General features: G+C 49.0%; 2 protein-coding genes across 2 annotated transcripts in view; one reads left to right on the forward strand and one right to left on the reverse strand.

The window, feature by feature from the left end:
* Nucleotides 1-26270, forward strand: part of USP42 (ubiquitin specific peptidase 42) — a 204892-nt gene that overhangs the window by 15799 nt on the left and 162823 nt on the right. The window lies entirely within an intron of this gene.
* Nucleotides 4977-26270, reverse strand: part of RSPH10B2 (radial spoke head 10 homolog B2) — a 29174-nt gene continuing 7880 nt past the window's right edge. The window contains exons 4-18 of the mRNA XM_049788725.1: nucleotides 25955-26040; nucleotides 25159-25279; nucleotides 23543-23719; nucleotides 21134-21293; nucleotides 20289-20407; nucleotides 18040-18229; nucleotides 16970-17093; nucleotides 14563-14642; nucleotides 14339-14487; nucleotides 12190-12297; nucleotides 11421-11570; nucleotides 10259-10360; nucleotides 8829-8922; nucleotides 6915-7131; nucleotides 4977-5221 (exon numbers count right to left, since the gene is read on the reverse strand). Coding sequence (XP_049644682.1) covers nucleotides 5047-5221; nucleotides 6915-7131; nucleotides 8829-8922; nucleotides 10259-10360; nucleotides 11421-11570; nucleotides 12190-12297; nucleotides 14339-14487; nucleotides 14563-14642; nucleotides 16970-17093; nucleotides 18040-18229; nucleotides 20289-20407; nucleotides 21134-21293; nucleotides 23543-23719; nucleotides 25159-25279; nucleotides 25955-26040 — 2052 coding nt within the window. The 3' untranslated portion in view covers nucleotides 4977-5046. The remainder of the gene's footprint in view (nucleotides 5222-6914; nucleotides 7132-8828; nucleotides 8923-10258; nucleotides 10361-11420; nucleotides 11571-12189; nucleotides 12298-14338; nucleotides 14488-14562; nucleotides 14643-16969; nucleotides 17094-18039; nucleotides 18230-20288; nucleotides 20408-21133; nucleotides 21294-23542; nucleotides 23720-25158; nucleotides 25280-25954; nucleotides 26041-26270) is intronic.

Consider the following 26270-nt stretch of genomic DNA (forward strand, 5'->3'; position numbering starts at 1 on the left):
GGGCACAGTAAAAGTTGGGGTAATAAGATGGTGAGGAAATTTTCTAATTCCTAGGAATCATTGCTAGTGAGGGTATTCTTGGCTATAAAAAAAGTCATAGGCTAGATTGCGCATACAATAATCAGCTTTTCTCATATTCTTGTCTTACACATATCACAAACATTTTTCATAGGTTTCTCTGAGCATAAACAATAGAACCTTTCTGCAGATACTTAATTTAAATTATTTTTTGGAGGGGTCACACCTGGCAGCGCTCAGGGGTTACTTCTGGCTCCACGCTCAGAAATCGCTCCTGGCAGGCAGATCATATGGGATGCCGGGATTTGAACCCATGACCTTCTGCATGAAAGGCAAACACCTTACCTCCATGCTATCTCTCCAGCCTTCTGCAGATACTTAATTTGAATTTTTTTTAAATTTTATCTTTTTGGTTTTGGGGCCACACCCAGTGACGTTCAGGGGTTACTCCTGGCTCTGCACTCAGAAATCGCTTCTGGCTTAGGACCCATAGGGACACCAGGGGATCAAACCAGGGCTCCTCGGTCAGCCGCGTGCAAGGTAAATGCTCCACCACTGCACCATTACTCTGGCCCCTGAAAACAAGTTCTTTTTTTTTTGTTGTTGTTTTTTTTGTTTGTTTTGTTTTGTTTTTTGAAAACAAGTTCTTAAGTATTCTTACACCAAACACTGTAATACGAATAGAATTTGAATAGAACATTCAAATTCCAGGGCTGGAGTGACAGCACAGCAGTAGGGCGCTTTTGCCTTACACACTGCCAACCCGGGGCTAACCCAGGTTCAATCCCTGGCATCCCATATATCCCCTGAGCCTGCCATGAGCAATTTCTGAGTGCAGAGTCAGAAATAACCCCACATATATCCCCTGAGCCTGCCATGAGCAATTTCTGAGTGCAGAGTCAGAAATAACCCCAGGGCCCGGAGAGATAGCACAGCTGCATTGGCCTTGCAAGCAGCCGATCCAGGACCAAAGGTGGTTGATTCGAATCCCGGTGTCCCATATGGTCCCCCGTGCCTGCCAGGAGCTATTTCTGAGCAGACAGTCAGGAGTAACCCCTGAGCACTGCCGGGTGTGACCCAAAAACAAAAACAAAACAAACAAACAAAAAGAAATAACCCCTGATGGGGCCAAAGAAATAGCATGGAGGTAAGGGGTTTGCCTTGCATGCAGAAGGACAGCAATTCAAATCCCAGCATCCCATATGGTCTCCCAAGCCTGCCAGGAGCAATTTCTGAGTGTAGAGCCAGGAGTAACCCCTGAACGCTGCTGCTGTGACCCGAAAACCAAAAAAAAACAAAAAACAAACAAAAAAAGAACCTAACAAGAGGGCCAGAGTAATAGCACAGCTGTAGGGTGTTTGCCTTACATGCTGATGACTCGGGACAGACCCGGGTTTGTTCCCGGCATCCCATGTGGTCCCCTGAGCCTTCCAGGAGTGATTTCTGAGCGCAGAGCCAGGAGAAACCCCTGAGCGCCACCAGGTGTGGCCCAAAAACCAAAATAAATTCTAACAAGAGGAGGCCAGAGTGATAGCACAGCAGTAGACTGTTTACCTTGCATATGACAGACCTGAGACAGACTGGGTTTAGTTCCTGGCATCCCATATGATCCCCTGAACCTGCCAGGGGTGATTTCTGAGCACAGAGCCAGGAGTAACCCCTGAGCACCACCAGGTGTGGCCCAAAATCTAAAAATAAATAACATTATGCATTCCCCGGAACTGCAAATTAATATTAAACCACTAGAAAGGGATATAATTATCTGTTTGCAATGGGGCATAAAACAAAAGAGTAGCTATTAAGATTCATACAGGTTAGGGGCCGGTGAGGTGGCGCTAGAGGTAAGGTGTTTGCCTTGCAAGCACTATCCAAGGAAGGACCTCAGTTCGATCCCTGGTGTCCCCTATGGTCCCCCCAAGCCAGGGGCAATTTCTGAGCGCTTAGCCAGTAGTAGCCCGAGCATCAAACAGGTGTGGCCTGAAAAAAAAAAAAAAGAATTTATACAGGTCGAACACACAGTTTAATCAGAGATATAATGACAAATGCAGATAGGGTCAAGAGATTAACCTTGAAGAAAGTTAATTTTTTGGAAGTACAAGAGGTTCTGAAAACAGCTTCTCAGTTGAGCTTTAGCTGGGCTTGGATTTTCCATCTCCACCTGTGGTAGGTCGATGAAATTGCCTGGGACAGAAAGGCCTTTGGTGTCTGGGCCAGAATCTGGGTGGGGGACTTGCTCATCTCCCTGCTATTGGTCCCCCTTCAAAGGGGGTTACTCTTTGGCTGATGTGGTAGCATCAGTAATCTCAATGAACTGCTACAGGTTGGGAAGCTGAGGTCCTCTCAGAAAGCACCTTTGGTAGAAGAAAGGCAGTGGGCATTAGCCTTTAGATGGAGAACCTCTAGGAAGGCACCCTTTCCCCTCTTGGGGCATGTGATTGGGAGAATTTCTAGGGAGCCTGGCACATACAGTCCAGAAATGCAGGTATATGGATCAGAGCAACATGAAGCCATTCAGAAAGGGGGGAGGGCATGTGCACCAATGTTCCAGTGAAAATTTTGGCACATTTAATTCAGCTCAAGGGAGCCGTCATGATGATTATCCACCAGAGGATCAAGTCACAATCATTGGGGTCTTTTCAGGTCCCTGGGTCACTGTTTAGGCACTAGTTGGAAATCACTCCAAGAACCATATTTCCAACCTCTGGTGAATGAAGCAGGGTGGCTGTGAAGAATTAATAAACCAAGCCAGTCAGGGGAGAATCATGGAGTCAGTTTGCATTCTTGACTCATGGTCCCTTTCCCACATGCCAAGCTAAATTGAAACCCCTCTTTATTCTACCAGTACCAATTCAACCAGAGTGAGAAAAGTACCTATCCAGGGGCCAGAAACGGTGGCGCAGCATGTGGCTGAGCCAGGAGTGACTGCGGGGAGTCCCATATGGTCCCCTGAGTCAGGAGCAATTTCTGAGCGCTTAGCCAGCCAGGAGTAACCCCTGAGCGTCACTGGGTGTGGCCCAAAGAAAACAAAACAAAAAAGTACCTATTGTTGCAAGTCAGCCCCTGAAGAGGTTGACTGATGGAGGGATAGAGGATGAGGTCTTTCCCCTCCAGCTCGGAGCACGCGTCTGCCACCCTGTTCGGCCGGTGGTTCTGAGGTGAAGCGGCAGGTAAACAGCTCACAGACAGTCAGGCTTGTGGAAATATTAGCTTTATTCGGTGGACAAGACTGAAGTCCAAAGCCTCAGCATCAGTTCCAGCCAAAAGCCCCTCGCCTTCCACAGACCCTTGTTTTTTTTTTTGTTTTTTTTTTTAGGGGGGGGGGCACACCTGGCGGTGCTCAGGGGTTACTCCTGGCTGTCTGCTCAGAAATAGCTCCTGGCAGGCACGAGGGGGGGGGGGGCCATATGGGACACCGGGATTCGAACCAACCACCTTTGCACCTTTGGTCCTGGATCGGCTGCTTACAAGGCAAACAGTGCTGTGCTATCTCTCCGGGCCCCAGACCCTTGTTTTTATTCCCCAGAATCAGGTACCATCCTAGGATGGGGGCAGAATGCCAGATCACACCCTAGGGTAGGGCACAATCACCGATCAGGGTAGGGTCAGTAACATAATAATCCCATAAAATGTTTACATACACAGCGTCTATCCAGGTAGACTTTTACAAGTTAAAGGGCTTGGTGAAAAGGAAGAAGTTGGGGAACTGTCTTTGTTTTGGGTAAAGGCAGGGTGTGACCTAATACCAGCTCTCACTGGAGTGTTCTGAAACTCCACCTGATTTTTTTTTTTTTTTTTTTTTGTTTGTGTTTTTTGGGTCACACCTGGCAGCGCTCAGGGGTTACTCCTGGCTCTATGCTCAGAAATTGCTCCTGGCAGGCACAGGGGACCATATAAGATGCCGAGATTTGAACCACCATTGGTCCTGGGTCGGCCGCTTACAAGGCAAACGCCCTACAACTGCGCTGTCTCTCCAACCCTCCATCTGATCTTTTCTTAGCTCCCTTCAAAGCCTCCCCGAGCTCTATCTCTGGACTTGGTGAGCTGGTCCATGGGCTGCCTCATCCCAGTCTCTCTGAGCTTTTTTTTTGTCTTTTCACCATCTTTTTTCTCCTTGTATGTAGATGTTTACTTTAAGATCGGTTATCTGGGGCTGGAGAGATAGCATGGAGGTAAGGCGTTTGCCTTTCATGCAGAAGGACAGTGGTTCAAATCCCGGCATCCCATATGGTCCCCCATGCCTGCCAGGGGCGATTTTTTGAGCATAAAGCCAGGAGTAACCCCTGAGCGCTGCCAGGTGTGACCCAAAAGCCAAAAAAAAATTTTTTTTTTTGGTTCATTTGTCACATCTCCCCATGAACTTCAGGTCAGCTCTGCCGTGTCCTTACTCATTGCTTTCTTTTCATGGTTATAAGATTAGTCTCATACACAGTAATTGAAGTTCAAACTTTTGTATCATGACAGAAATGAGGTGATTAGTTCTGGGGAGGATAAGGGGGGTTTAGATCATTTCAGTGGTCCCTGATTTATTTCTCTATTCTCTAACTCCCTTTTGTGTTGGTCCACATGAGAGGAGTTGGAATACACTTCGTTCTGCTAGTTTGGTAGTTGGTGACAGCATTTTGGTGTTTCTAGCTAACAAGCAAGTTGCTCCATTTTCTTACAGACTCCAAGTATCTATAGCTACCTGTCATCACTCGAGCCCCCTTGAGAATGCTGGGAGATGAGGACACATGTAGTTGGTTCTAGGCCAGGAAGGGGACAGTGGAACTTTCTGTGGCCAATTCTGTGATTCTACATGGAATCTGTAGTCCCACTCTTGGATTTTTAAACATTGGCCCAGCACACACGCTACTGTTCTACAGCTTGAGGGTCTGTGTGCTCAGGAGGGAGGGGATGGCCTGGTAGACAGATGTGTACCATGCACAGAAAAGAGGGAGAACAGGAGGAGGCAAAAAGGCCCTATACAACATGTTTTATTGGTCAGGAACCTGTCCAGGCCTGTCTCGGATCCCCCCCAGAGCTGGGCCTCTACTTTTTCCTCTTCCTACTAGAGCTGGCCTTGCTGGGCTGGAACACTAGCAGCTCCTCTTTTGGGGGGCTCTGCGTGAAACTAGTGGACATGGCGATCAGCGAGTCCTTGACAGTGCTGGCATCTGAGTCATAGTCTTGCTTCTTGGATGCCTCCTCCTTCAGACTCTGCAGCCTGTACAAGATAGACAGGAGAGTGAGGCTGGGGATTGTGAACAACTCTGTGACCATCTCGCTGTCCCCATAGTGGCCATAGGAGAAGCCTGGCCCTACCCAGACCATCCACACAGACCCACAGATTGAAAGCAGCTTAGCAGAGCATCTAAGGTGGCTGCGGAAACATCTCACGTGAGTACCAGAGTGATAGTACAGTAGTGGGGGCCTTTCCCTTGCACATAGCCAACCTGGGTTCAATCCCCGGCATCTCACAGGCTTTCTGAGCACCACCAGGAGTGAGTGCAGACCCAGGGGTAAGCCCTGAGCACTGCTATGTATGACCCAAAATGCTTCCCCCTAAAAAATAATAATAATAACCTCTTGAATTAGTATATAGTGTAAAGGGACCTAGGTCCAGTCCCTGATACTACAGGACCCGAGCAGGACCCCATTCCTTCTTTCCTCAAAAGAGAGCCTAAGGAAAGGCCAGAGAGATAGCATGGAGTTAGGGCATTTGCCTTGCATGCAGAAGGACAGTGGTTTGAATCCCGGCATCCCATATGGTCCCCTGAGCCTGCCAGGAGTGATTTCTGAGCTTAGAGCCAGGAGTGACCCCTGAGCACTGCTGGGTGTGACCCCCCTTCCCCCCCAAAAAAAAAAAGAGAGCCTAAGGAGCCTAAGGAAACAAAATACAAAAGTTTTGATTTTGGGGCATGATTTTGAGCACCTAGTGGTGCTCAGGGACTTAATCACTGGCTCTGTGCTCAGGAGTGACTCGTAGGGAACCAAATATGGTGCCAGGAACAGAGCCAGAACTGCTTAGGCTCTGATTCCTCAGAGGCTTGTTAAAACATGTTTCCAATATATATTTTCTGAGGGATGGGCACACCGGCTGCAAGTGTCCAGAACATGCCTTGGCTCTTCCACTCACACTAGCAGCCTGGCATCTCCACAGGACAGCCTGGACCACTCAGCCTGGGTTGTGGTCAGGGAAAGTCAATGCATGCTCTACACCTGTGGGCTCCTCATACAGCCCCCAGTTTAGGATGTATTCTCTGCACCTGGCCCATAGGGAATCGAAGCCCTCAGCAACAGGCCTTTCCCAGAGAAGAAATGGAGGCAGTTAGGGTCCAATAAGGTCCTCTTTGTAGCTCAGAAGTGCCTTTTTACATCCAGGTTAGTCCCTGTAGAGCAACAACACACTTATTTTTCTTTGGGAGGACCACACTGGGCAGTACTCAGGGGTTACTCCTGGCTCTGTGCTCAGAAATCGCTCCTGGCAGGCTCAAGGGACCACATGAGACGCCAGGAATCGAACCTGGGTCTGTCACAGGTTGGCCACATGCAAGGCAAACGCCCTACTGCTGTGCTATCTCTCTGGAGTCTTAAAATAAATGAGCAACTGGGGCCGGGTAGGTGGCGCTGGAGGTAAGGTGTCTGCCTTGCAAGCGCTAGCCAAGGAAGGACCGCGGTTCGATCCCCCGGCGTCCCATATGGTCCCCCCATGCCAGGGGCGATTTCTGAGCACATAGCCAGGAGTAACCCCTGAGCGTTAAACGGGTGTGGCCCAAAATAAATAAATAAATAAATAAATAAATAAATAAATAAATAAATAAATAAATAAATAAATAAATGAGCAACTGACAGGCCTTGCCCAGAGTCTGCAGTGACACTGGTGGTCCTGGAACCAGGTGGGCTACCCAGCCTCTGACCTTGCTTCCAGCTCCTCATTCTCCTGCTGTATCTGCTCAGCCTTGACCTCTTGCTGCAGCCTCATCTCCTTGACCTTCTCTATGATGACCTCCTCGTGTCTGTGAGCCGGGAAGAGCGTATCCACGAAGAATGTGTGCATGAGACTGAGCCATGAGTTCAGCTTTTCCTTCTCTTCGTCCTCATCCTTGGTTTCCTCCTTGAGCTTCTCACTTTTCTCTGGAAGGAAGTTTGAATGGGCACCATACAGCCCTGCTTGCACCTGTCCCGCACATACTTTGAGGGTGGCCTGGGTTCCCCAGAACAAGCAGCCCTGGGTCTAAGCTGTGCTCCTAGTCCTAAATATTTGGAAAATCCCACATTTCCCATATTTCTGGAAAAACACCCCTGGGTTTTGCTTAAGTTCGCCTCTAAAGGTAGTTTTCAGAGTTGGAAAAGTCATAGAGGGCTAAGGTGATTACCATGCACTCAAATCATCCTCGTCCCATCCCTAGTACCATACAGGGTTCCCTGGCACAACCAGGAATAACCCTTGAGCACTGCCAGGTATGGCTCCAAAACAAAGAAAAAACAAAACATGTTTTTTATTTTACTTATAAAATTGTCATGTTTCTTTTTTTTTTTTTATAATTTTTATTTTGACCAAAGTGGCTTACATATCTTTCACAGTAATATTTTAGGTACATATTAACATTGAATCAGGAGAATTCCTATCACCAAAGTTGTCCTCCCTCTACCACCATTCCCATCTTGCATCCCATATCCCCCAACCTCACCCCCCAGGGCTGCTAGAATAAGTGGTCCCCTCTGTGTCTAGCTTACAACTCAGTAACCATACAACTGTTTGGTTTTGGGTTTAAGGCAGTTTTCATCAAAACAGTAAAGAATTGTTCTTGGGGAGCTATACAGTGCTGGGGATCACCACTGCCACCCCACTGGCAGAGTGAAATGCAAATGAAGTATGGAAATGTTGCAGGTTAGGGCTCTGAGGCAGCTTCCAAAGGCAAAGGTGAGAATGGAAGAAGGACTCCAAGGGCACCAGGTCATTGATCCTGACAGCACCACAGGGGAATTTTTGAACTCATTGTGAGTGTTGAACAGTCTGGTCTCCAAAAGGAGAGATATGGACATTTTAATTTGCCTGTGACATGCATTAGTTTGCAGATATTAAGAATAGCACGAGGGGGCCCGGAGAGATAGCACAGCGGCATTTGCCTTGCAAACAGCCGATCCAGGACCAAAGGTGGTTGGTTCGAATCCGGTGTCCCATATGATCCCCCGTGCCTGCCAGGAGCTATTTCTGAGCAGACAGCCAGGAGTAACCCCTGAGCACCGCCGGGTGTGGCCTAAAAGCCAAAAAAAAAAAAAAGAAGAGCACGAAGGGGGGTTGGAGAGATAGCACAGCGGTAGGATGTTTGCCTTGCACAAAGCCGATTCAGGACAGATGGTGGTTCGAATCCCAGCATCTCATATAGTCCCCCAAGCCTGCCAGGAGCGATTTCTGAGAACTGAGCCAGGAGTAACCCCTGAGTGTGCCGGGTGTGACCTCCCACCCCTCATAAAAGAACAGCATGAATGGCATTTCCCTTGAACATGGCTGACCCAGGTTTGATCCCTGGCTTCTCATTTGGTCTCTTGAGCACTGCTAGGAGTAATTCCTGAGTCTGTAGAGAGTCAGGATAATCTTTGAACACTGTCAGGTGTGGCCCCAAAACAAATAAACAACAACAAAAATATACTCCTCTTTTGGGGGTTGGAGCGCTAGGACAAGGAGCAACGTACTTACTAGCCTTGGTGCACAACCCGACCCCTATCTAATCCCTGGCACCATTCAATCCCCTGAAACCCGCCACAAGTGAGCTCTGAGTATCATCAGGTGTAACCAAAAATATTTTCCAAAATTATTTTAAAAATACCTTTTTGCAAGAAGAAGAAGGTCAGCCCTTTCACTGAAGATTTGTAGTTCATCTTGGGTGCTCTATCATCACTGAGAAACTGTTGAACACTGGGCTTCATAGGAAGGAATGTGGGAATGTTACTTCCTGATGCTCTGGATGGAAGGACAGGCCACTGGGTCTAGTTAGAAAGACTCCAGAAGTTCTTGGTAAGTCTTTTTGACTCCCCCCTCCTCCATATAAAAGGCTGTTATCTGTAGATTAGAGAATGAGCATCACCTATGTAAAAGGGATCCTGTGAGTGATAGCACAGCAAGGAAAGTGCTTGCCTCAAAGCAGCTGACCCAGGTTCTATCTCATGAACACATACATATGGTCTCCTGCACCCACCAACAGTGACCCTTGAATGTAGAGCCAGACTTCATCTGCTGGGCACTGCTAGGTGTGGTGCTAAAACAAATACTAACTCAAGGGTATTTTATTTTATTTTATTTTATTTTGGTTTTTGGGCCACACCCGGCGGTGCTCAGAGGTTACTCCTGGCAATCTGCTCAGAAATAGCTCCTGGCAGATCATATGGGAGACCATATGGGACACCGGGATTAGAACCAACCACCTTAGGTCCTGGATCAGCTGCTTGCAAGGCAAACGCCGCTGTGCTATCTCTCCGGTCCCTTTTATTTTATTTTTTATTTTTGGTCACACTTGGTGGCACTCAGAAATACCTCTTGGTAGGCACGGGGGACCATATGGGATACAGGGATTTGAACCATCATCCGTCCTGGATCAGCTGCGTAAAAGGCAAACTCCCTACCACTATGCTATCTCTCCAGCCCACTAACCCAAGTTTTAAAGTTAGGGTAGAGAAAGTGAGACTAGACTATCTTCAGGCCACAGTTCTCTGGCAGGTGGTGGTGGCTTTGCCACTGAGTGGCATGTCCCCAGCATTGTCCCTGTACCACTCACTGCTTGGCCAGACCCACTTCCACGACACTGCATATTCAGCTGCATCTCCGAGCCCATCTTAAAGCTCCAGAGGCCCAGCAGCTGGAGGACCCACTCAGAACCAAGAACCACACCCCACAGTCATGTTCCCTGCCCCCTCTTATGTGGGTTTCCCCCCACATTCCCAAGCACCCATTCCCCTCCCCCAAGGATCCCTTTCCCTCTCCTCCTGTCTGTGTGGTTTATCCTGTTGGATAACCCCATCAGCAGTTTATCCCTCACCCCATGTCTTATAGCCTTGTTAGGGAAGCTTCGCTGTGTCCACCCTTCCTGTCCAGCCACAAGAGGCCTCCCTGGGCTGAATCCCCTTTCCTGTGCTTCAGTTTCCTCCTGGAGGTTCCAGAGCCTGGCACTACACTCCAGGGACGGCATTCCCTTCAGTCCACTCCCCTCCCCCACCCCCCCACCCCCCCACCCCAGTCTCCCAAGGCACATGGGGGCAGCACCTCAGATTTCTTGATTTTGCTGATGTCGAACTTGCTCAAGGACATGGAACCCCCATGCTGGACTTCGGACTCCTGGCTGATGATAGCACTGGAGCTCTTGTTCTAAAGAGGGAAACAGGACCACTACCAGCTCTCTGGGTGCAGAGAAGACATGCATCCCCTATGGCACCCGCAGCAGTTAGAGACCCCAGAGGTGTCCAGCATCTCCCACTGGCTAATGTGTGAGTGGCTCTTGTCATGCTGGGCCATGCCTGTAATGATGCAAACAGGGTCTGCATGTCCCCTCGTGACAAATGACAAGTGTACAGATCCTAAGCAATGGCTCTGGTGGCTGCAGGAATGATCAGGTCAGAAATCTTTTAGGTCCACCATCTGGATCACACAGACAATGGCATCCATCGATCCCTACAGCGATCACACTCGGGGCTTACCCAGCCTTGTGGCCACTCTACAGCTCTTCCCTATAAGGTTCCCTCCCCTGCCAACTGACCAGGAAACAACTTCTTCAGAAGCCTCCAATCTCGGGGCCTGAGAAATAGCACAGCATTTGTCTTGCATGTGGCCAATCGACCCGGGATTCCTGGCATCCCATATGGTTCCCTAGTCTGCCAGGGGCGATTTCTGAGTGCAGAGCCAAGAGTAACCCCTGAACACTACTGAGTGTGGCCAAAAAATCAATCAATCAATTAATAAAGTTTAAAAAAAAAAGAATGCAGGGCCGGAATCATAACACAGCAGTAGGGTGTTTGCCTTGCACGTGGCTGACCCAGGATGGACCTCAGCTCCAGTCCCAGTGTCCCATATGGTCCCCTAAGCCAGGAGGGATTTCTGAGCGCATAGCCAGGAGTAACCCCTGAGCATCACTGGGTGTGGCCCCAAAACAAAAACAAACAAACAAAAAGAATCCTCCAATCTCCTGAGAATCACTCAAGCCCCAAACTCTGACAAGGCTGTGACAAGGTAAGGAGAGGGAAGGGGGGTAGGAAAGGGGAGGAGGGAAAGAGGTGGGAGGGAGGAGGAGATGGGCTAAAAGGGGAATAAGGGGAGGAGAGGAAAAGGGAGCAAGGAAGGAAGAGGAGGGAGGCAGTGGAGAGAGGAGAGGAGGAGGATGAAATAGAGGGGAGAGGCAAGGCTGAATCTGCTGCCCTACCCTGTGGCCCACCTGGTTTAGGAGGGTGCAGATGCTCCCACTCCCAAATCTGCTTCCCGACTGGTCCTCATTGAAGACACTCACATAGGACTTAGCCACTTGGCTGGTGACAGAGAAGGTGGCAAAGCTTAAGAGGGCTTCGAAGAACTCGAGGAAAACCATCTGCAAGACATGTCAGAGGAGGAGCCAGAGGCTCAGGCCAGGATGAGGGGCAGTGGGCCTCCAGGTCCCCTGTCAAGTGCTGAGCTGTGTTCCCCATAGACCACCTCGCTCAGTGTTCACGCCTGAGCAAATATGGTAGGTCTGTTTCATCCATCACACAATGTTAATATCTGACCCTCTCGGTGGAAATGTCTTCTTCAGCTCACAGTAGAGTCACCTCGGATGATTTCATTATCAGGCATGAGGGCTTTAGGGTTTGATGTCCAGGTACCAAAAAATAAACCCTGAGTGCTGGAGTGATAGGACAGCAGGGGAGGGGGCTCGCCTTGCACACTGCTGACCCAGGTTCATTCCCAGTGTCCCTTATAGTCTCCTGAGCACTGCCAGGAGTGATCCCTGAGTGCAGAGCCAGTAGTAATCTCTGAGCACTGCCAGGTGTGGCTGGCAAACAAAAATAAATAAAAACAAAATAAGACTGAATCCTGAGCACAGAGCCAGGAGTAAGCCCTGAACACTTCTACTGTGGTCCATAACCAACCGATCAAATATTTCTCTCAGGCCTCTCTTGGTTCGTGGTTCTGCAGCCACTGGCAGAGTCCGCCCTGGAACGGCAACAAACCTCCAGTTCAAAGTTGCTGTCGCTGTCATTGCACATGAAGGGGTTCTCCTCAGCAATGATCTCCATAAACTTGGATGCTGTTAGCTCCTTATTTATCATCTTAAAGTCCTGGAGGGAAGAAACAGTCATCTTTGAGGGCCTGCCTGGGGCACAAACTGGCCCTGTGGCCCTGGAGCAAGAGTCTCTTTTTTGTGTGTGGGGGGGGTTGGGTTTTGGGTTACACCTGGTGGCGCTCAGGAGTTACTCCTGGCTCTGTATTCAGAAATTAATCCTGGCAGCCTCGGGGGACCATATGGGATGCTGGGAATCAAACCGGGGTCTGTCCAGGGTTGGCCACATGCAAGGTAAATTCCCTACCACTGTGCTAGCGCTCCAGCCCTTGGACAAGGGTCTCTGAGTCCTGTGGGATGGAGAGCAGTTTGTCAGTTATATGATCTTTTTTTGTTTGTTTTGTTTTGTTTTGGGGCCACACCTGGCGGTGCTCAGGGGTTATTCCTGGCTGTCTGCTCAGAAATAGCTCCTGGCAGGCACAGGGGACCATATGGGACACCGGGATTCGAACCAACCACCTTTGGTCCTGGATCGGCTGCTCGCAAGGCAAATGCCGCTGTGCTATCTCTCTGGGCCCTATATGATCTTTCTTTCTTTCTTTTTTTTTTTCTTTTTTTGTTTTTGGGCCACACCCAGCAGTGCTCAGGGGTATTCCTGGCCATCTGCTCAGAAATAGCTCCTGGCAGGCACAGGGGACCATATGGGACACCGGGATTCGAACCAACCATCTTAGGTCCTGGATCGGCTGCTTGCAAGGCAAACGCCACTGTGCTATCTCTCTGGCCCCTATATGATCTTTCTAACTGAGGTCCCCTCTCAGATAATCACTGAATAGTGCAGGGCTCTGGCAGTAAAGATTTGATCAGAAGATTGTTTGGGGGGAAAAAAAAAAGAAGATTGTTTGGTTCTGCTTCATTTTGGGGAGCTGCAGGGGGACCAGGCAGTGCCATGGAGACCATTGATCTATTGACAGTTCAGCAAGTGGGTACAGTAGCACCAACAAAGGACTAGGGGGCAAACAGGATCCTGGAAGACACCCAGTGGCAACACAGAAGCAAAGTTACTTTGAAAAAAGCCCATGAGAAAATGTACTAATGGAGCCAGGGATGCCCTGTAGGGAGGGGAGACACTGGCTTCCATTCTAGCACCATAAATACCCCACATTCAAGAACTGTCACAGGACTGTGTCACAAAGGCATCTGTGAGAGGGCCTTTCATACAGAAGGACGGTGCTTTGAATCCTGGCATCCTATATGGTCCCCTGTGCCTGCCAGGGGCGATTTCTGAGCATAGAGCCAGGAGTAATCCCTAAGTGCTGTTTGGTGTGACCCAAAAACCAAAAAACAAAAACATAAACAAAGGCATCTAACAGGAGTGAGCTGGGCTTCGCATCGCAAAGATTGTCCAGGAGCAGCTACAGGCTGGTGGCTGATAATGTTTGCGAAGTTAGAGGGAGCAATGGGCTCTGGGCCACAAACAATAATAAACCCAACACTCTCCTGTGAAGCAAGGCTCACAGTCAGACAAAATGATGTCCCTCAGATCTCGATGTAGCTTAAATAAATACCAGCTCCTAGGGGGTCACAACTCCATTAAACTGGGAGAAGTCTGGTCCACAGATAGATACTTAGAAGCATAGTAAGTCACAAGACATTTCTAGAAACTGTTCAAAAAACTCATAGGAAGGCAGAAAAATCAATCAGAGGCGGACAGGGAGGGGCCAGAGTGATAGTACAGCAGGGAGGACATCTGCTTTGCAACCCTGTTGGATCCCATAGGTATCCCGTAGGTTTCCCCAAGTCTGCCAGAAGTGATTTCTGAGTGCAGAGCTAGGAGTAATCCCTGAGTGCCGCCACGTGTGGTCCCAACTCAAAACAAAACAAAACAAAACAGAAAAGAGAATGATAAAAACAGGCTGGAGAGACAATACAAAGGGAGTGTATTTGATCCCAACACTCATATGGTACCAGATTTCCACGAGGCCTGATCCCTGAGTGCAGAGCCAGGAGGAAGCTCTGAGCAGAGCCTTGTCACCTCCAAACCAAGGACACAAAAGCAACTGCCATGGAGAGGTGGCAGCAGTGGTGGGAGTGGTTACCTTGAGCATCCAGAGGAAGCGCCTGATGGTCATGGTGGGCTCGTGCGGAGGGGAGACACTGGGCCTGCAGTGAGCTCTGTAGATCTCCCAGGTCCTATTGAGGTAGCTCATTGACAAGAGTGTGCGCTCCTGCCCTATGAACAAGCTGCCTGAAAACAGGAGGCAGCAGTAAGCTCAAAAAAGGGGCTGGGGGGGGCAGCACCCAGACCCTGAAGCCTGCTCACCTTTTACATGGCAGGCATTGGGGTGGATGTTCTCTGCCATCAGTTTGGTGAAACACAGGAAAAGTGAGGGGCTTTCGTTCCTATGGTCAGAGAGAGGCTGTGAGCAGCCCTCCACTGAAGGGGTGAGAGGTCTCCTTTCCAGGAGTGTTGGAGTACTCGGGAGGGGGAATGCTTGGTAGTCACAGAGAAGGGGAAAGGGCAAATGGACAGCAGTATCCTGACTAAACTTCGTCATGGCCTCCAGCCTTATCTGCTTCCTTCCCAAAATCTCAGTTGAGAAGAAAATCTCAGTGGGACCACACGACACCTTACACAATGCAGGCTAAAGGTCTGCTTAAGTGTCCGGGACAGAGAGACAGCAGCCACCAGTGCCTTCACCCCAGCACCACATGATCCCCCAGCACCACGGGGTGGCCCAGGCATCATTTGCCCTGGCATTGAGTTGCTGGCCTGGATGGGATGGTGCTGAGCAGTTTGGGGGCTAGAGAAGGGACAGCAGCAGGAAAGCCCAGGAAACTTGACCACATCTGACACCAGGTGACCTGTGCTGAACCCTGACTTTCAGTGAATGACCCAGAGGAACTAGGGCAAGTGCTGTAGGGACTTGGCACTAACATGGCCACACTTATGGGAAGTGCATAGAAGAAAAAGGGTTTGGGTTGGAATGACAAGATAGTAGAGAGGGGGCCGGAGAGACAGCATGGAGGTATGTATTTGCCTTGCATGCAGAAGGACAGTGGTTCAAATCCTGGCATCCCATATGGTCCCCCAAGCCTGCCAGGAGCGGTTTCTGAGCATAGAGCCAGGAGTAACCCCTGAGCGCTGTTGGGTGTGACTAAAAAAAAAAAAAAGACAGTAGGGAGGGCACTTACCTTGCATGTAGTCAACCTGGGTTTGATCACTGGCATCTCATAAGGCCTCCCAAGCACCACCAGGAGTGCTTTCTTTTTTGGGAGGAGCCACACCCAACCACACTCAGGGTGCGCACTCCTGGCTCTGTGCTCAGAAGTTGCTCCTGGCAGGCTTAGGGGACCATATTGGATGCCGGGAATTGAACCAAGGTCCGACCTGGATTGACTGTGTGCAAGGCAAATACCCTACCACTGTGCTATCTCTCTGGCTTCCAGGAGTGATTTCTGAGCTCAAAGCCAGTAGTAAGCCTGGAGCACTACCAGGTGTGGTTCCTCACCCCAAACAACCCCCCTGTCCTGCCGCCGCCGCCAACAACAACAACAACAACAACAAAAATGCCCTATAGCATAAAGGGTTTTTTTGGATATTTTTTTGGGTTTGGGCTGTACCTGGTGGTGCTCAGGAGGACATAGTCCTGGCTCTGCACTTAGAGATCACTCTTTGCAGGTCTCAGAGGACAATATGGGATGCCAAGAATTGAACCAGGTCAGCTGTGTGCAAGGCACGTATTCTCCCTACTGTCTTATCACTCTGGTCCTAGCGAAACATACTGGGGCATACAGGGGTTGAACAGGATCTGCAACAAGAGGACCTTGTTTGGAGGACCAGGTTTGGAACCAGCACTATGTGAACCCCCAAGCAAACAAGTATGCATAGAAATATAAAATCTTGGGGCCCGGAGAGATAGCACAGCGGTGTTTGCCTTGCAAGCAGCCGATCCAGGACCAAAGGTGGTTGGTTCGACAGGTGTCCCATATGGTCCCCTGTGCCTGCCAGGAGCTATTTCTGAGCAGACAGCCAGGAGTAACCCCTGAGCACCGCCGGGTGTGCCCCCCCCCAAAAAAAAATAACCAGAAATATAAAATCTCACTTTGTCTCCGGGGAAAGCAGGAATTTTGCCTGAGGAAGCACTGGCTCTACTTCTGAAGAAACCTGCAGTACTAAAACCTGGTTCAATTCTGACTTTTGCGGGGTCATTTATTTTTGGGTCATACCCAGCCATGCTTACACCTGGCCAGGTGCTTAAACTTTGCACTTGGGCCGGGCGGTGGCGCTAAAGGTAAGGTGTGCCTGCCTTGCCTGCGCTAGCCTTGGACGGACCGCGGTTCGATCCCCCGGTGTCCCATATGGTCCCCCAAGCCAGGAGCAACTTCTGAGCACATAGCCAGGAGTAACCCCTGATCGTTACCGGGTGTGGCCCAAAAACCAAAAAAAAAAAAAAAAACTTTGCACTCAAAAACCTCTCCTGGTTGTATTGGGGGAGCAATACGAGGTGCCAGGAATCGAACCCTGGTTGGCCACATGCAAAGTAAGTGTCCTCTCCACTGTACTATCACTCTGGCCTGATTTCCATTTTTATTCTGGTGTCTCTGGGTTATCATCTGTGAGAAACTCATGTTTCTAGTCCTTGATTTCAACCACCATGCAAGGAAAGAGCCAGAGGAGAGAGCAATGCAGTACTCCCTGTGGTAGGTGAGGTAGGCCATGTACTCACTGGTACTCCTTGTGGTAGATGTGGTAAGCCAGCTGCAGGAGGTAATTTATAAATATTCGAAGCATGATGGTGGTGAACGGAGAATGAATGGCTTCCATAGATATGGCCTCCTTAGTGCTATTTGCTAGAACCAGAAAAGCAGGGAGATGGCTTACTCATTTCTAGAACCTTCTATTTAACCTACTCCTGGAGCTGTCAGAGAATACACAGGACAGATAATTTCTTCTCCTTGAGGATGCTCTCACTATAGAGCCAAGTACCCACTCTGAGACCATGCAGCGTCCTATAGCCCTCAGGTATGTGCTAAGTGAGAAAGTGAGAGCCCAATCTTTGTTTGGTGACCCAGGCCTCTCCTTATGGCACTGTAGGTGCAGAGAGGACCTGACCACCAGGCATTGGCAGGTGAGCATGGACATCAGCAGAGGTCAGCGCCGCCATTTTAAAACTCAAGAAGATTATTGTGGTGCTGAGTCCTCTAGCCTGTCTTCCAGACTCTGCTAAAAGGACCCTCCCAGTTGGTAATTTAGTGGTATAAACTTTCCAAACTCCCAGTCAAGACAAAGTCAAGGTGTCACAGTGAGGAGAACGTTTGTCTTGCATGCAGTAATCCCAGGTTCAATCTCCAGCATTCCGTAGGATCCCCTGAGCATTGCCAGGGTGATTCCTAAGCACACAGCCAGGAGTAACTCCTGAGAGTTACACAGAAATGTGCCCCCCCCCCCAACCAAAAAAAGGCAAGGCCAAGTCTCCCTAAAGGCCTTCTTGACTTTTTTGCTTGGCTATGGTCTGACAGTTCAGGGTATTTAATTCCCCCATTTAGGGCCTGTCAGTCTGGAGGTAGAAGGGAAAACCATCTGGGGGCACAGGACAGACAGGCCACAAGCCTGTTGGGAATTCTCCAAAATGCCTGGAGGCTAGACTCTGCCAGCCTCATGCCTCCCTGGGGCTGGGCCTAGCTGGGCTTCTGAAAAAACTCTCCCAACATGGCCCTTCATTATTACTCAGGTTTCCTAGGGAGAAGCCCCCTGCAGTCTCAACTCCAGGGCACAAAGGAAGGGCTGAAAGCTCACCCCAAAGGATTCGGTCCATGTCAGTGAGGGTGATTGTATGGTGGTGGATCTTGCAATCTTTCAGAAATCTCCAGAAGTGAAGTCTTGTCATGAGGAAAGTGTTGTCTAAGGAGTGGTCACAACCGAGGCTGCTGTAGAAGCAGTAGATCCTCCTGAGCTCTGTAATGTTTCTCAGTACAGCGAACTCAACCTGCAAAGAGATACATAACTCATGCCTAAGTGATAGGGGTGCCTACAGTGCTGAGAACTTCCAGAATGAGCACAGAACCAGGAGTAACTTTTGAGCACTGCTGGGTGGGGCCCAGACCCCCCAAATTAAAAATATATGTATGTGGGCCTGGAGAGATAGCACAGTGGCGTTTTCCTTGCAAGCACCGATCCAGAACCAAAGGTGATTGGTTCGAATCCCGGTTTCCACATGGTCCCCTGTGCCTGCCAGGAGCTATTTCTGAGCAGACAGCCAGGAGTAACCCCTGAGCACCGCCGGGTGTGACCCAAAAACCAATATATATATATATATATATATGTGTGTGTGTGTGTGTGTGTGTGTGTGTGTGTGTGTGTGTGTGTGTGTGTGTGAACCAGAGTGGTGGCGCAGGCGGTAGGGCATCTGCCTTGCAAGCTAACTTAGGACGAACCATGGTTTGATCCCCCAACATCCTATATGGTCCTCCAAGCCAGGGCGATTTCTGAGTACATAGCCAGAAATATGTGTGTGTATGTATATATGTATGTATGTATGTATGTATGTATGTATGTATGTATGTATGTATAAACCAACAAGGTGCTTTCTCTGTTTTTCAGTTCAGCACATATGTGTACATGTCTCTAACTCACACATTTGGAGAATATTTGAGGGCTCTGCTTCTCTCACAGCAATGTTCTGTGAGAACAGAGGTAGGAAGCAAATGGAAGGTTCTTAGGTACAGAACTGAGTAGAAGGTGTAGAACTTGGGGGAATTCCTGTCTGAGTTTTCTGCCTTCCTGATGCGTGTCCCTCTGATACAGAACTAGCAGAATGAGGACCGCAGTGATAGCACAGCGGGAAGGGCATTTGCCTTGCACATGACCGACCCAGGTTCAATCCCTGGCATCCCTTATGGTCCCCTGAGCTGACAGGAGTGATCCCTGAGCACAGAGCCAGGAGTAATCCTGAGCACTGCTAGATGTGACCTCAAAACCAAAATAATAATGATAAACCAGAGAGATATGAGAGAGAGAGAAAAAGAGAGAGAGAGAGAAAGAGAGAGAGAGTTTCCACCAGCCCTTCCACATGGACCCAGTGTGAGGCTCCGCATCCAACACTTAAACACTTGCTTGGATGCCAAGAAGGGAAGGGAGCTGAATATAGTATTTGTGGGACATACGGGTGGGTGGAGGGGAGGGGCCTGCTGGAGGGGCCAAGAGCAGTAAGGGTCCCTGAGAGCCCATGGTTCTGAAATCTCAGCAGCTTCTCTCTTTCTGGTAAAAACCTTCCATCATTACTACAGCAGATGCTCGCAGCTGGGACACTAAGCTCTATTATGTGCTAGAGATTTGCCAGATGTGGGAGCTACAGAGAAGGCCCCACAGGTTCCCATCTCTAGGTATCACCCAATCTTTTCAGGGGAGGCACACCCAGTGGTTCTCAGGACTTACTTTTTTTTTTTTTTTGGTTTTTGGGCCACACCCGGTGACGCTCAGGGGTTACTCCTGGCTATGAGCTCAGAAGTCGCTCCTGGCTTGGGGGACCATATGGGACGCCGGGGGATCGAACCGCGGTCCGTCCAAGGCTAGCGCAGGCAAGGCAGGCACCTTACCTCTAGCGCCACCGCCCGACCCAGGACTTACTTTTGCCTCTGTGTGCAGGACTCACTCCTGGCAGGGTTCAGGAAACTCAAGGGTCACTAGGGATTGAACCCAGGTCAGGCCCTAGGTCTAACAGGACAAGCTCTCCCAATTCCCAACTGCTCCTGGTCATCTACAGCAAAATGGTCAAAGGAGGGCAGATACAACCCTCGAGGAGACCAGCTCTGAGCCATTGACCAGCCCTTAGTCCCTCCATGCCTCCATCCTATTCCTCTCGTGCCCTCAGTGGGATACCACAAACACCCCAGGAAGAAGAAAATCCACAATTGCAGGCCCTCCAGAAGGTGTGGGATTTGCTTCTCCCAAGTTCAAATCCGCAGTACAGTAGATGTGCCCCTAGCACAACCAGGGTTTACTCCTGAGCAAAGAGCCAGGAACATGGGGCCTAGTGGGGAGCTCACCTGCTTCTTCTCCTGTGGTTGGTCTTCTGCGGGGTACCTACTCAGCAGTGCACTGAGATCGAGTTCAATGCTGGAGCCTAACACCGAGTCAATAGTGCCATCCAGTCTTCTGAAAATTTCTAGAAAATTAAGAAAGACATTGGAGGCAGAGTGAACTGTGGCGTGCTCCAAGTACCCTTGTCAAGATTATACTGGCTGACTGCTCATCCAAGTGTAATCCGAGATGACTCACAAATTTATCACAGAGCATGTGCAGGGTCAAAGATAGTACAGGGTTTAGGGACATCCATTGACCCAACTTCAAATCCCCAGCACAGTAGATGTGCCCCCAGCACCACCAGGGGTCACTCCTGAGCAAAGAGCCAGGAACAAGCTCCGAACACCACTGCCATTACTGGGCATGTCCCAGTCCATTGGCAGTTACAGGAGGGCATCCTCACCCCTTAAAGATACAATAACATTAATGCAGTAGCACACCATCATGTGTAACGCAAATTCCACCTTTATCTCCCCCAAAAAGAAAGAATCAGCTGGGATCAGACACAAGGCTCAAGGGCCTGAGTGAGAGCTTAGCATGGGGAGCTCTAGAGAGAGAGTGCACTAGAGAGAGAGAGCTCAAAGAGAGAGTGTAGCAGAAAGGAGGGTACTGTACATGCAAGTGGGTGACCAGGATGCAATCTCTAATACCCCATAGCACTACAAAGAGTAATTATTAAATGAGGAGCCAGGAGTAAGTCCTAAGCAATACCAGATGTGACCCACAAAAAACAAACAAACAAACATAAAGAGCAGGTGGAGGAGTCAAGACAACAGGTCAGGGGTTGCCCGGGCAGGTGGCTTCCTACTTGCGGTGATGGCTGAGCATTCCTTCGGGCACCAACACTCCCAATCTGAGGGCAGGCCTTGGGAATGGATTAAGTTCACCGGCAGGTCTGGTAATTCTAACATCATGTCATTGCAGAACAGGCCCTCATATACACGTCCATTCTTGAACACCAGGCGGCCCTGCCAGTGGAAATAACTTGATGCAGATTATGGATAAAAAGTCTTGGGGCCGGCGAGGTGGTGCTAGAGGTAAGGTGTCTGCCTTGCAAGCGCTAGCCAAGGAAGGAACGTGGTTCGATCCCCCGGTATCCCATATGGTCTCCCCAAGCCAGGGGCAATTTCTGAGTGCTTAGCCAGGAGTAATCCCTGAGCATCAAACGGATGTGGCCCAAAAAAAAAAAAAAAAAAAAAAAAAAAGTCTTTGTGTGTCTGGCCAGAGCAATTGCATAGGGTAGGGCATTTGCCTTGCATGTTGCTGATCCGGGTTCAATCCCCAGCATCCCATATGGTCCCAGAGCCTGCCAGGAATGGTTTTTTTTTTTTGTTTTTTGTTTTTGGGCCACACCCGGCGGTGCTCAGGGGTTACTCCTGGCTGTCTGCTCAGAAATAGGTCCTGGCAGGCATGGGGGACCATATGGGACACCGGGATTCGAACCAACCACCTTTGGTCCTGGATCGGCTGCTTGCAAGGCAAACGCCGCTGTGCTATCTCTCCGGGCCCTTGCCAGGAATGTTTTCTGAGCACAGATCCAGGAGTAACCTCGGAGCACTGCTGGGTGTGGCTCAAAACTAAAAACAAAACATCTTTGTGTTTATTTATATTTTGTGGTCACACCCAGCTGTGCTCAGGACTTGCTCCTGGCTCTACTCTCAGAAACCACTCCAGGCAGGGCTCAATGGACCAAATGGAGTGCCGGGGATCAAAACCAGGGGTAGCACTGAGTTGCTGAATCAAATCCTGATGTCTATATTATTCTTTATCATTTAGGGAAGATGAAGCTAGATTTTTAGAGCTTTCCAAAATAGAACATAAAATTATTTTATACAATATATTAATTTTACAAATGCAAAATTTCATCAGTTGTGAAAATATTTGCAAATACCACACAGTCTACTTGAGTTTAGTGTACAATATTTATAAAAAAAACATTAATTTTTTTTTTTTTTGGTTTTTGGGCTACACCCGTTTGATGCTCAGGGGTTATTCCTGGCTATGCACTCAGAAATCGCTCCTGGCTTGGGGGGACCATATGGGACGCCGGGGGATGGAATCATGGTCCGTCCTACGCTAGCGCTCGCAAGGCAGACAGACACCTTACCTCTAGCGCCACCTTCCCTGTCCCCTGAAAACATTAATTTTTAAATTAGAAAACAAAAATGTTTTCAATATAGAAGAGACCACTTTATTTTAAAGACAATACTCTATAAGAATGTCTACCTGGAAAAATAACAAACTTTTACAGAAGCTAGATTTTCTATAACTTGCAAATACATATACCATAACCTAATAACTTCTTTTTTTTTTTTTTTTTTTTTTGGTTTTTGGGTCACACCCGGCAGTGCTCAGGGGTTATTCCTGGCTCCAGGCTCAGAAATTGCTCCTGGCAGGCACGGGGGACCATATGGGATGCCGGGATTCGAACCGATGACCTCCTGCATGAAAGGCAAATGCTTTACCTCCATGCTATCTCTCCGGCCCCTTAACTTCTAAATATACTGAAATTTGTCAACCAGAAGCACCACCTTCTTTTTTTTTTTTTTTTTTTTTTTTTTTTGGTTTTTGGGCCACACCCGGTGGTGCTCAGGGGTTACTCCTGGCTGTCTGCTCAGAAATAGCTCCTGGCAGGCACAAGGGACCATATGGAACACCGGGATTCGAACCAACCACCTTTGGTCCTGGATCGGCTGCTTGCAAGGCAAACGCCGCTGTGCTATTTCTCTGGGCCCACCTTCTTCTTTTTTCGCTTTGTTTTTGAGTTACCCCAGCAGTACTCAGAGGGTTACTACTGGCTATGAGTTCAAGGATCACTCCCGATAGGTTTGGAATCAATATGAATGCCATCGTTGCTCAAACCTAGGTTGGCCAGGTGCAAGACAAGTATCCTACCTGCTGTACTCTCTCTGATCCAATATTTTCTTTTTCTTTTTTTTTTGGGGGGGGGAGGGTGGGGCACACTTATGTGGATGCTCAGGGGTTACTTCTGGTTCTGTAGTTAGAAATCACTCCTGGCAGTGCGATGGGGAACATATGAAATGCTGGAGAACAAATCAGTGTCATCTGCATCAAGGGCATCTGCAGTGCTATTGCTCAGGCTAAGATGTGAATAAGTCATCCCAGGCACTGAGATGGAGCCTATGAGCCATGAGTCTCTAGGGCTAGAAAGTTCTCCACAGTGGTTGAACTAGCCACTTAGCATGCCTGCACTCACCATCCCATGTTTCTTATTGAAAACCCACTCCCCTTCAAAGAAGGCACCGCTGGCGTAGTAAAACTTCCCGTGGCCGTGACGACACCCATTCACAAACTGTCCCACATACTCGTTTCTTAGAGGATACTGGGAGTTGGAGGTTCTCTTGAGAAACCATGAGTGTGTTCCAAAGCCATTCTGAAAAGAAGGAAAACAGCAGGGTGAGAGCTCATAGTACTTTCCCTGAACACTGAAACAATATCCGGGTACTATGTAATGACTTCTTAGAAGGAGTTTGGATGTCTGTGGGACTCAATGACTCTATGCCTATCTTTGGTCCTAGGGAAATATGGTCCCATGAGTACCACTAGGAGTAATTCCTGAGCACAGAACCAGGAGTAATCCCTGAGCACAGCCAGATGTGGGCAAAAACAAACAAACCTCCTCCTCAATCCTTCTTACCAGACAGAAACATTGTGAGGGTTTGAGAATTCATATATTTTTCCCAGGCACCTATAATCATATTTATTAAACCGGCATGTTATACATACATGCATGATTCTTTGCAATAATGGGAGAGTCTGAGGCCTCTGGGTAGAGACCAAAGATCTGGAAAGGGATTTAAACAGATGTCTGTGTAACCACATTCACAGCAGGATTATGTGCAATGAATAAAGAGTGGAAGCAGCCTTGGTGTCTGTCACAAACATGCCACACATGGAACATGACTCAGGTTACTCCTGGCTTTGCACTTAGGAATCAGTCCTGGTGCTGCCCTGGATGCCCAGGATAAAACCCAGGTCAGACATGTGCAAAGAAAGTGCCCTCTCCACTGTACAATATCTCTCACCCTTAGCATTTTTGTTTCAGGGACACACCAAGTGGTGCTGAGGGCTTACTCCTGGCTCTGTATTCAGGGGTGACTCTTGGCAGGCTTGGAAAATAATATGGGATGCCAGGGATCAAACCCAGGTTGCCTACATGCAAGGCAAGTGCCTTCCCCATGGTACCATTGACAGTATAAGGCATCTTGGTTCCTATAGGAACCTTATAAATCATGGTCTTGCTAATGGTAGAAACTAATTGGTATGAGACATACATTATATAGTAATAATAATAAAATACAGTGGGGGCCCAGAGAGATAGCACAGCGGCGTTTGCCTTGCAAGCAGCTGATCCAGGACCAAAGGTGGTTGGTTCGAATCCCGGTGTCCCATATGGTCCCCCGTGCCTGCCAGGAGCTATTTCTGAGCAGACAGCCAGGAGTAACCCCTAAGCACCACTGGGTGTGGCCCAAAAACAAACAAACAAAAAAAAAATACAGTGGGGGCTGGAGAGATAGCATGGAGGTAAGGCGTTTGCCTTTCTATGCAAGAGGTCATCGGTTCGAATCCCAGCGTCCCATATGGTCCCCCGTGCCTGCCAGGAGCAATTTCTGAGCATGGAGCCAGGAGTAACCCCTGAGCACTGCCGGATGTGACCCAAAAACCACAAAAAAAAAAAAAAAATACAGTGGAAAAAGTTTGAACCAGTAAATGGCCATGTTGAGTTTCAGCATTTCACAATAAATCCAACATTGTGTCTGCCATGCATCTGTGTGGAGAAGCTGACTCCATGTTGGGACAGTCGAGTGGTACCTGCACCCCCATTTCCCACTGGCCCATGTATTCTTCATTCTTTGTTAGCCACCGCATCCGGCCTTCCCCATGGCGCCTGTTGTTTTCCCACTGGCCTTCATAGATATTGCCAGATTTGTAGCTAGAACCAAAAAAGCAAAGCAATTCAAATCAGTGAGCACTGGTAAAAGTAACTAGAGACTGTTATCTCAGAGATTTAGTCCATTCTGTTCTACAGAGGAGCAAGAGATAGAGGGAGGAAGGAAGAGTGAGAGAGATGGAAGGGAGAGAGAGGGAGGAAGAAATGATGGGAGAGAGTGAGGAGAGAGGAGACAGAAGCTAGAGAGAGGAAGGAGGAGAAGAGCAGGAGAGGAGAAAGAGAGGAAGGAGAGGCTGAAGAAATAGCACAAAGCTGACCCAGGTCTGATCCCGCCACCATATACGGTCCCCTGTATGCAGAGCCATGAGTAAGCTCTGAGCACTGCTGGGTTTTGTTCACACCCCCAAAAAAGAAGAAAGAAGAAAAAATGCCAGTAATATCTCCTGAGCACTGCCTGGTAAAACCCTGGTACCCACCGAAAACATCACTGCAGGAGTGGCCCAAAGCCCTCAAACACTCCTAGGAGTGTCCCCACAACCACCAAAAGGAAATGTGCATGTCATTAACAGACACAATAGAGAGAACCATGCACATTAGTGGGACAGTCTGTTGGTTTCATCCAACATGGGGTTTGAGGGGCTGGACAGAATGGAACAAAGGCCCTTGCCATGAAGCAACTGCTGCCCTGGGCCCCGAGAGAGGCATGCTCACACCTACCATCTTATGCCCCAGCCTGTCTTGATGTTGAACTCCCAGTCTCCCTCGTACCAGGAGGTGCCCTCCAGGTTGAAGTAGATGGAACCCTGAAGTGAACGTTGAAGAAAAGTGGGTCTTAGCAGGGCTGCTCTGTCCTCACAGTGGACAGAAAATGAGGCTTCATGAATCATTGTCACAGTAGGCCAGACTCAGCTTCAAGAAAAGGACACAGTAGCCATCGAGTCTTAACTGCATAGTGACCAACTATGCAGGTACCAACTATGTCAGGTCCTAGAGGGGGCACCCTGCTTCATGTCCCCCTTGGCCAATGACAGCG

The sequence above is a fragment of the Suncus etruscus genome, chromosome 15 (genome assembly GCF_024139225.1).
Source record: "Suncus etruscus isolate mSunEtr1 chromosome 15, mSunEtr1.pri.cur, whole genome shotgun sequence".
NCBI classification, from domain to species: Eukaryota; Metazoa; Chordata; class Mammalia; order Eulipotyphla; family Soricidae; genus Suncus; species Suncus etruscus.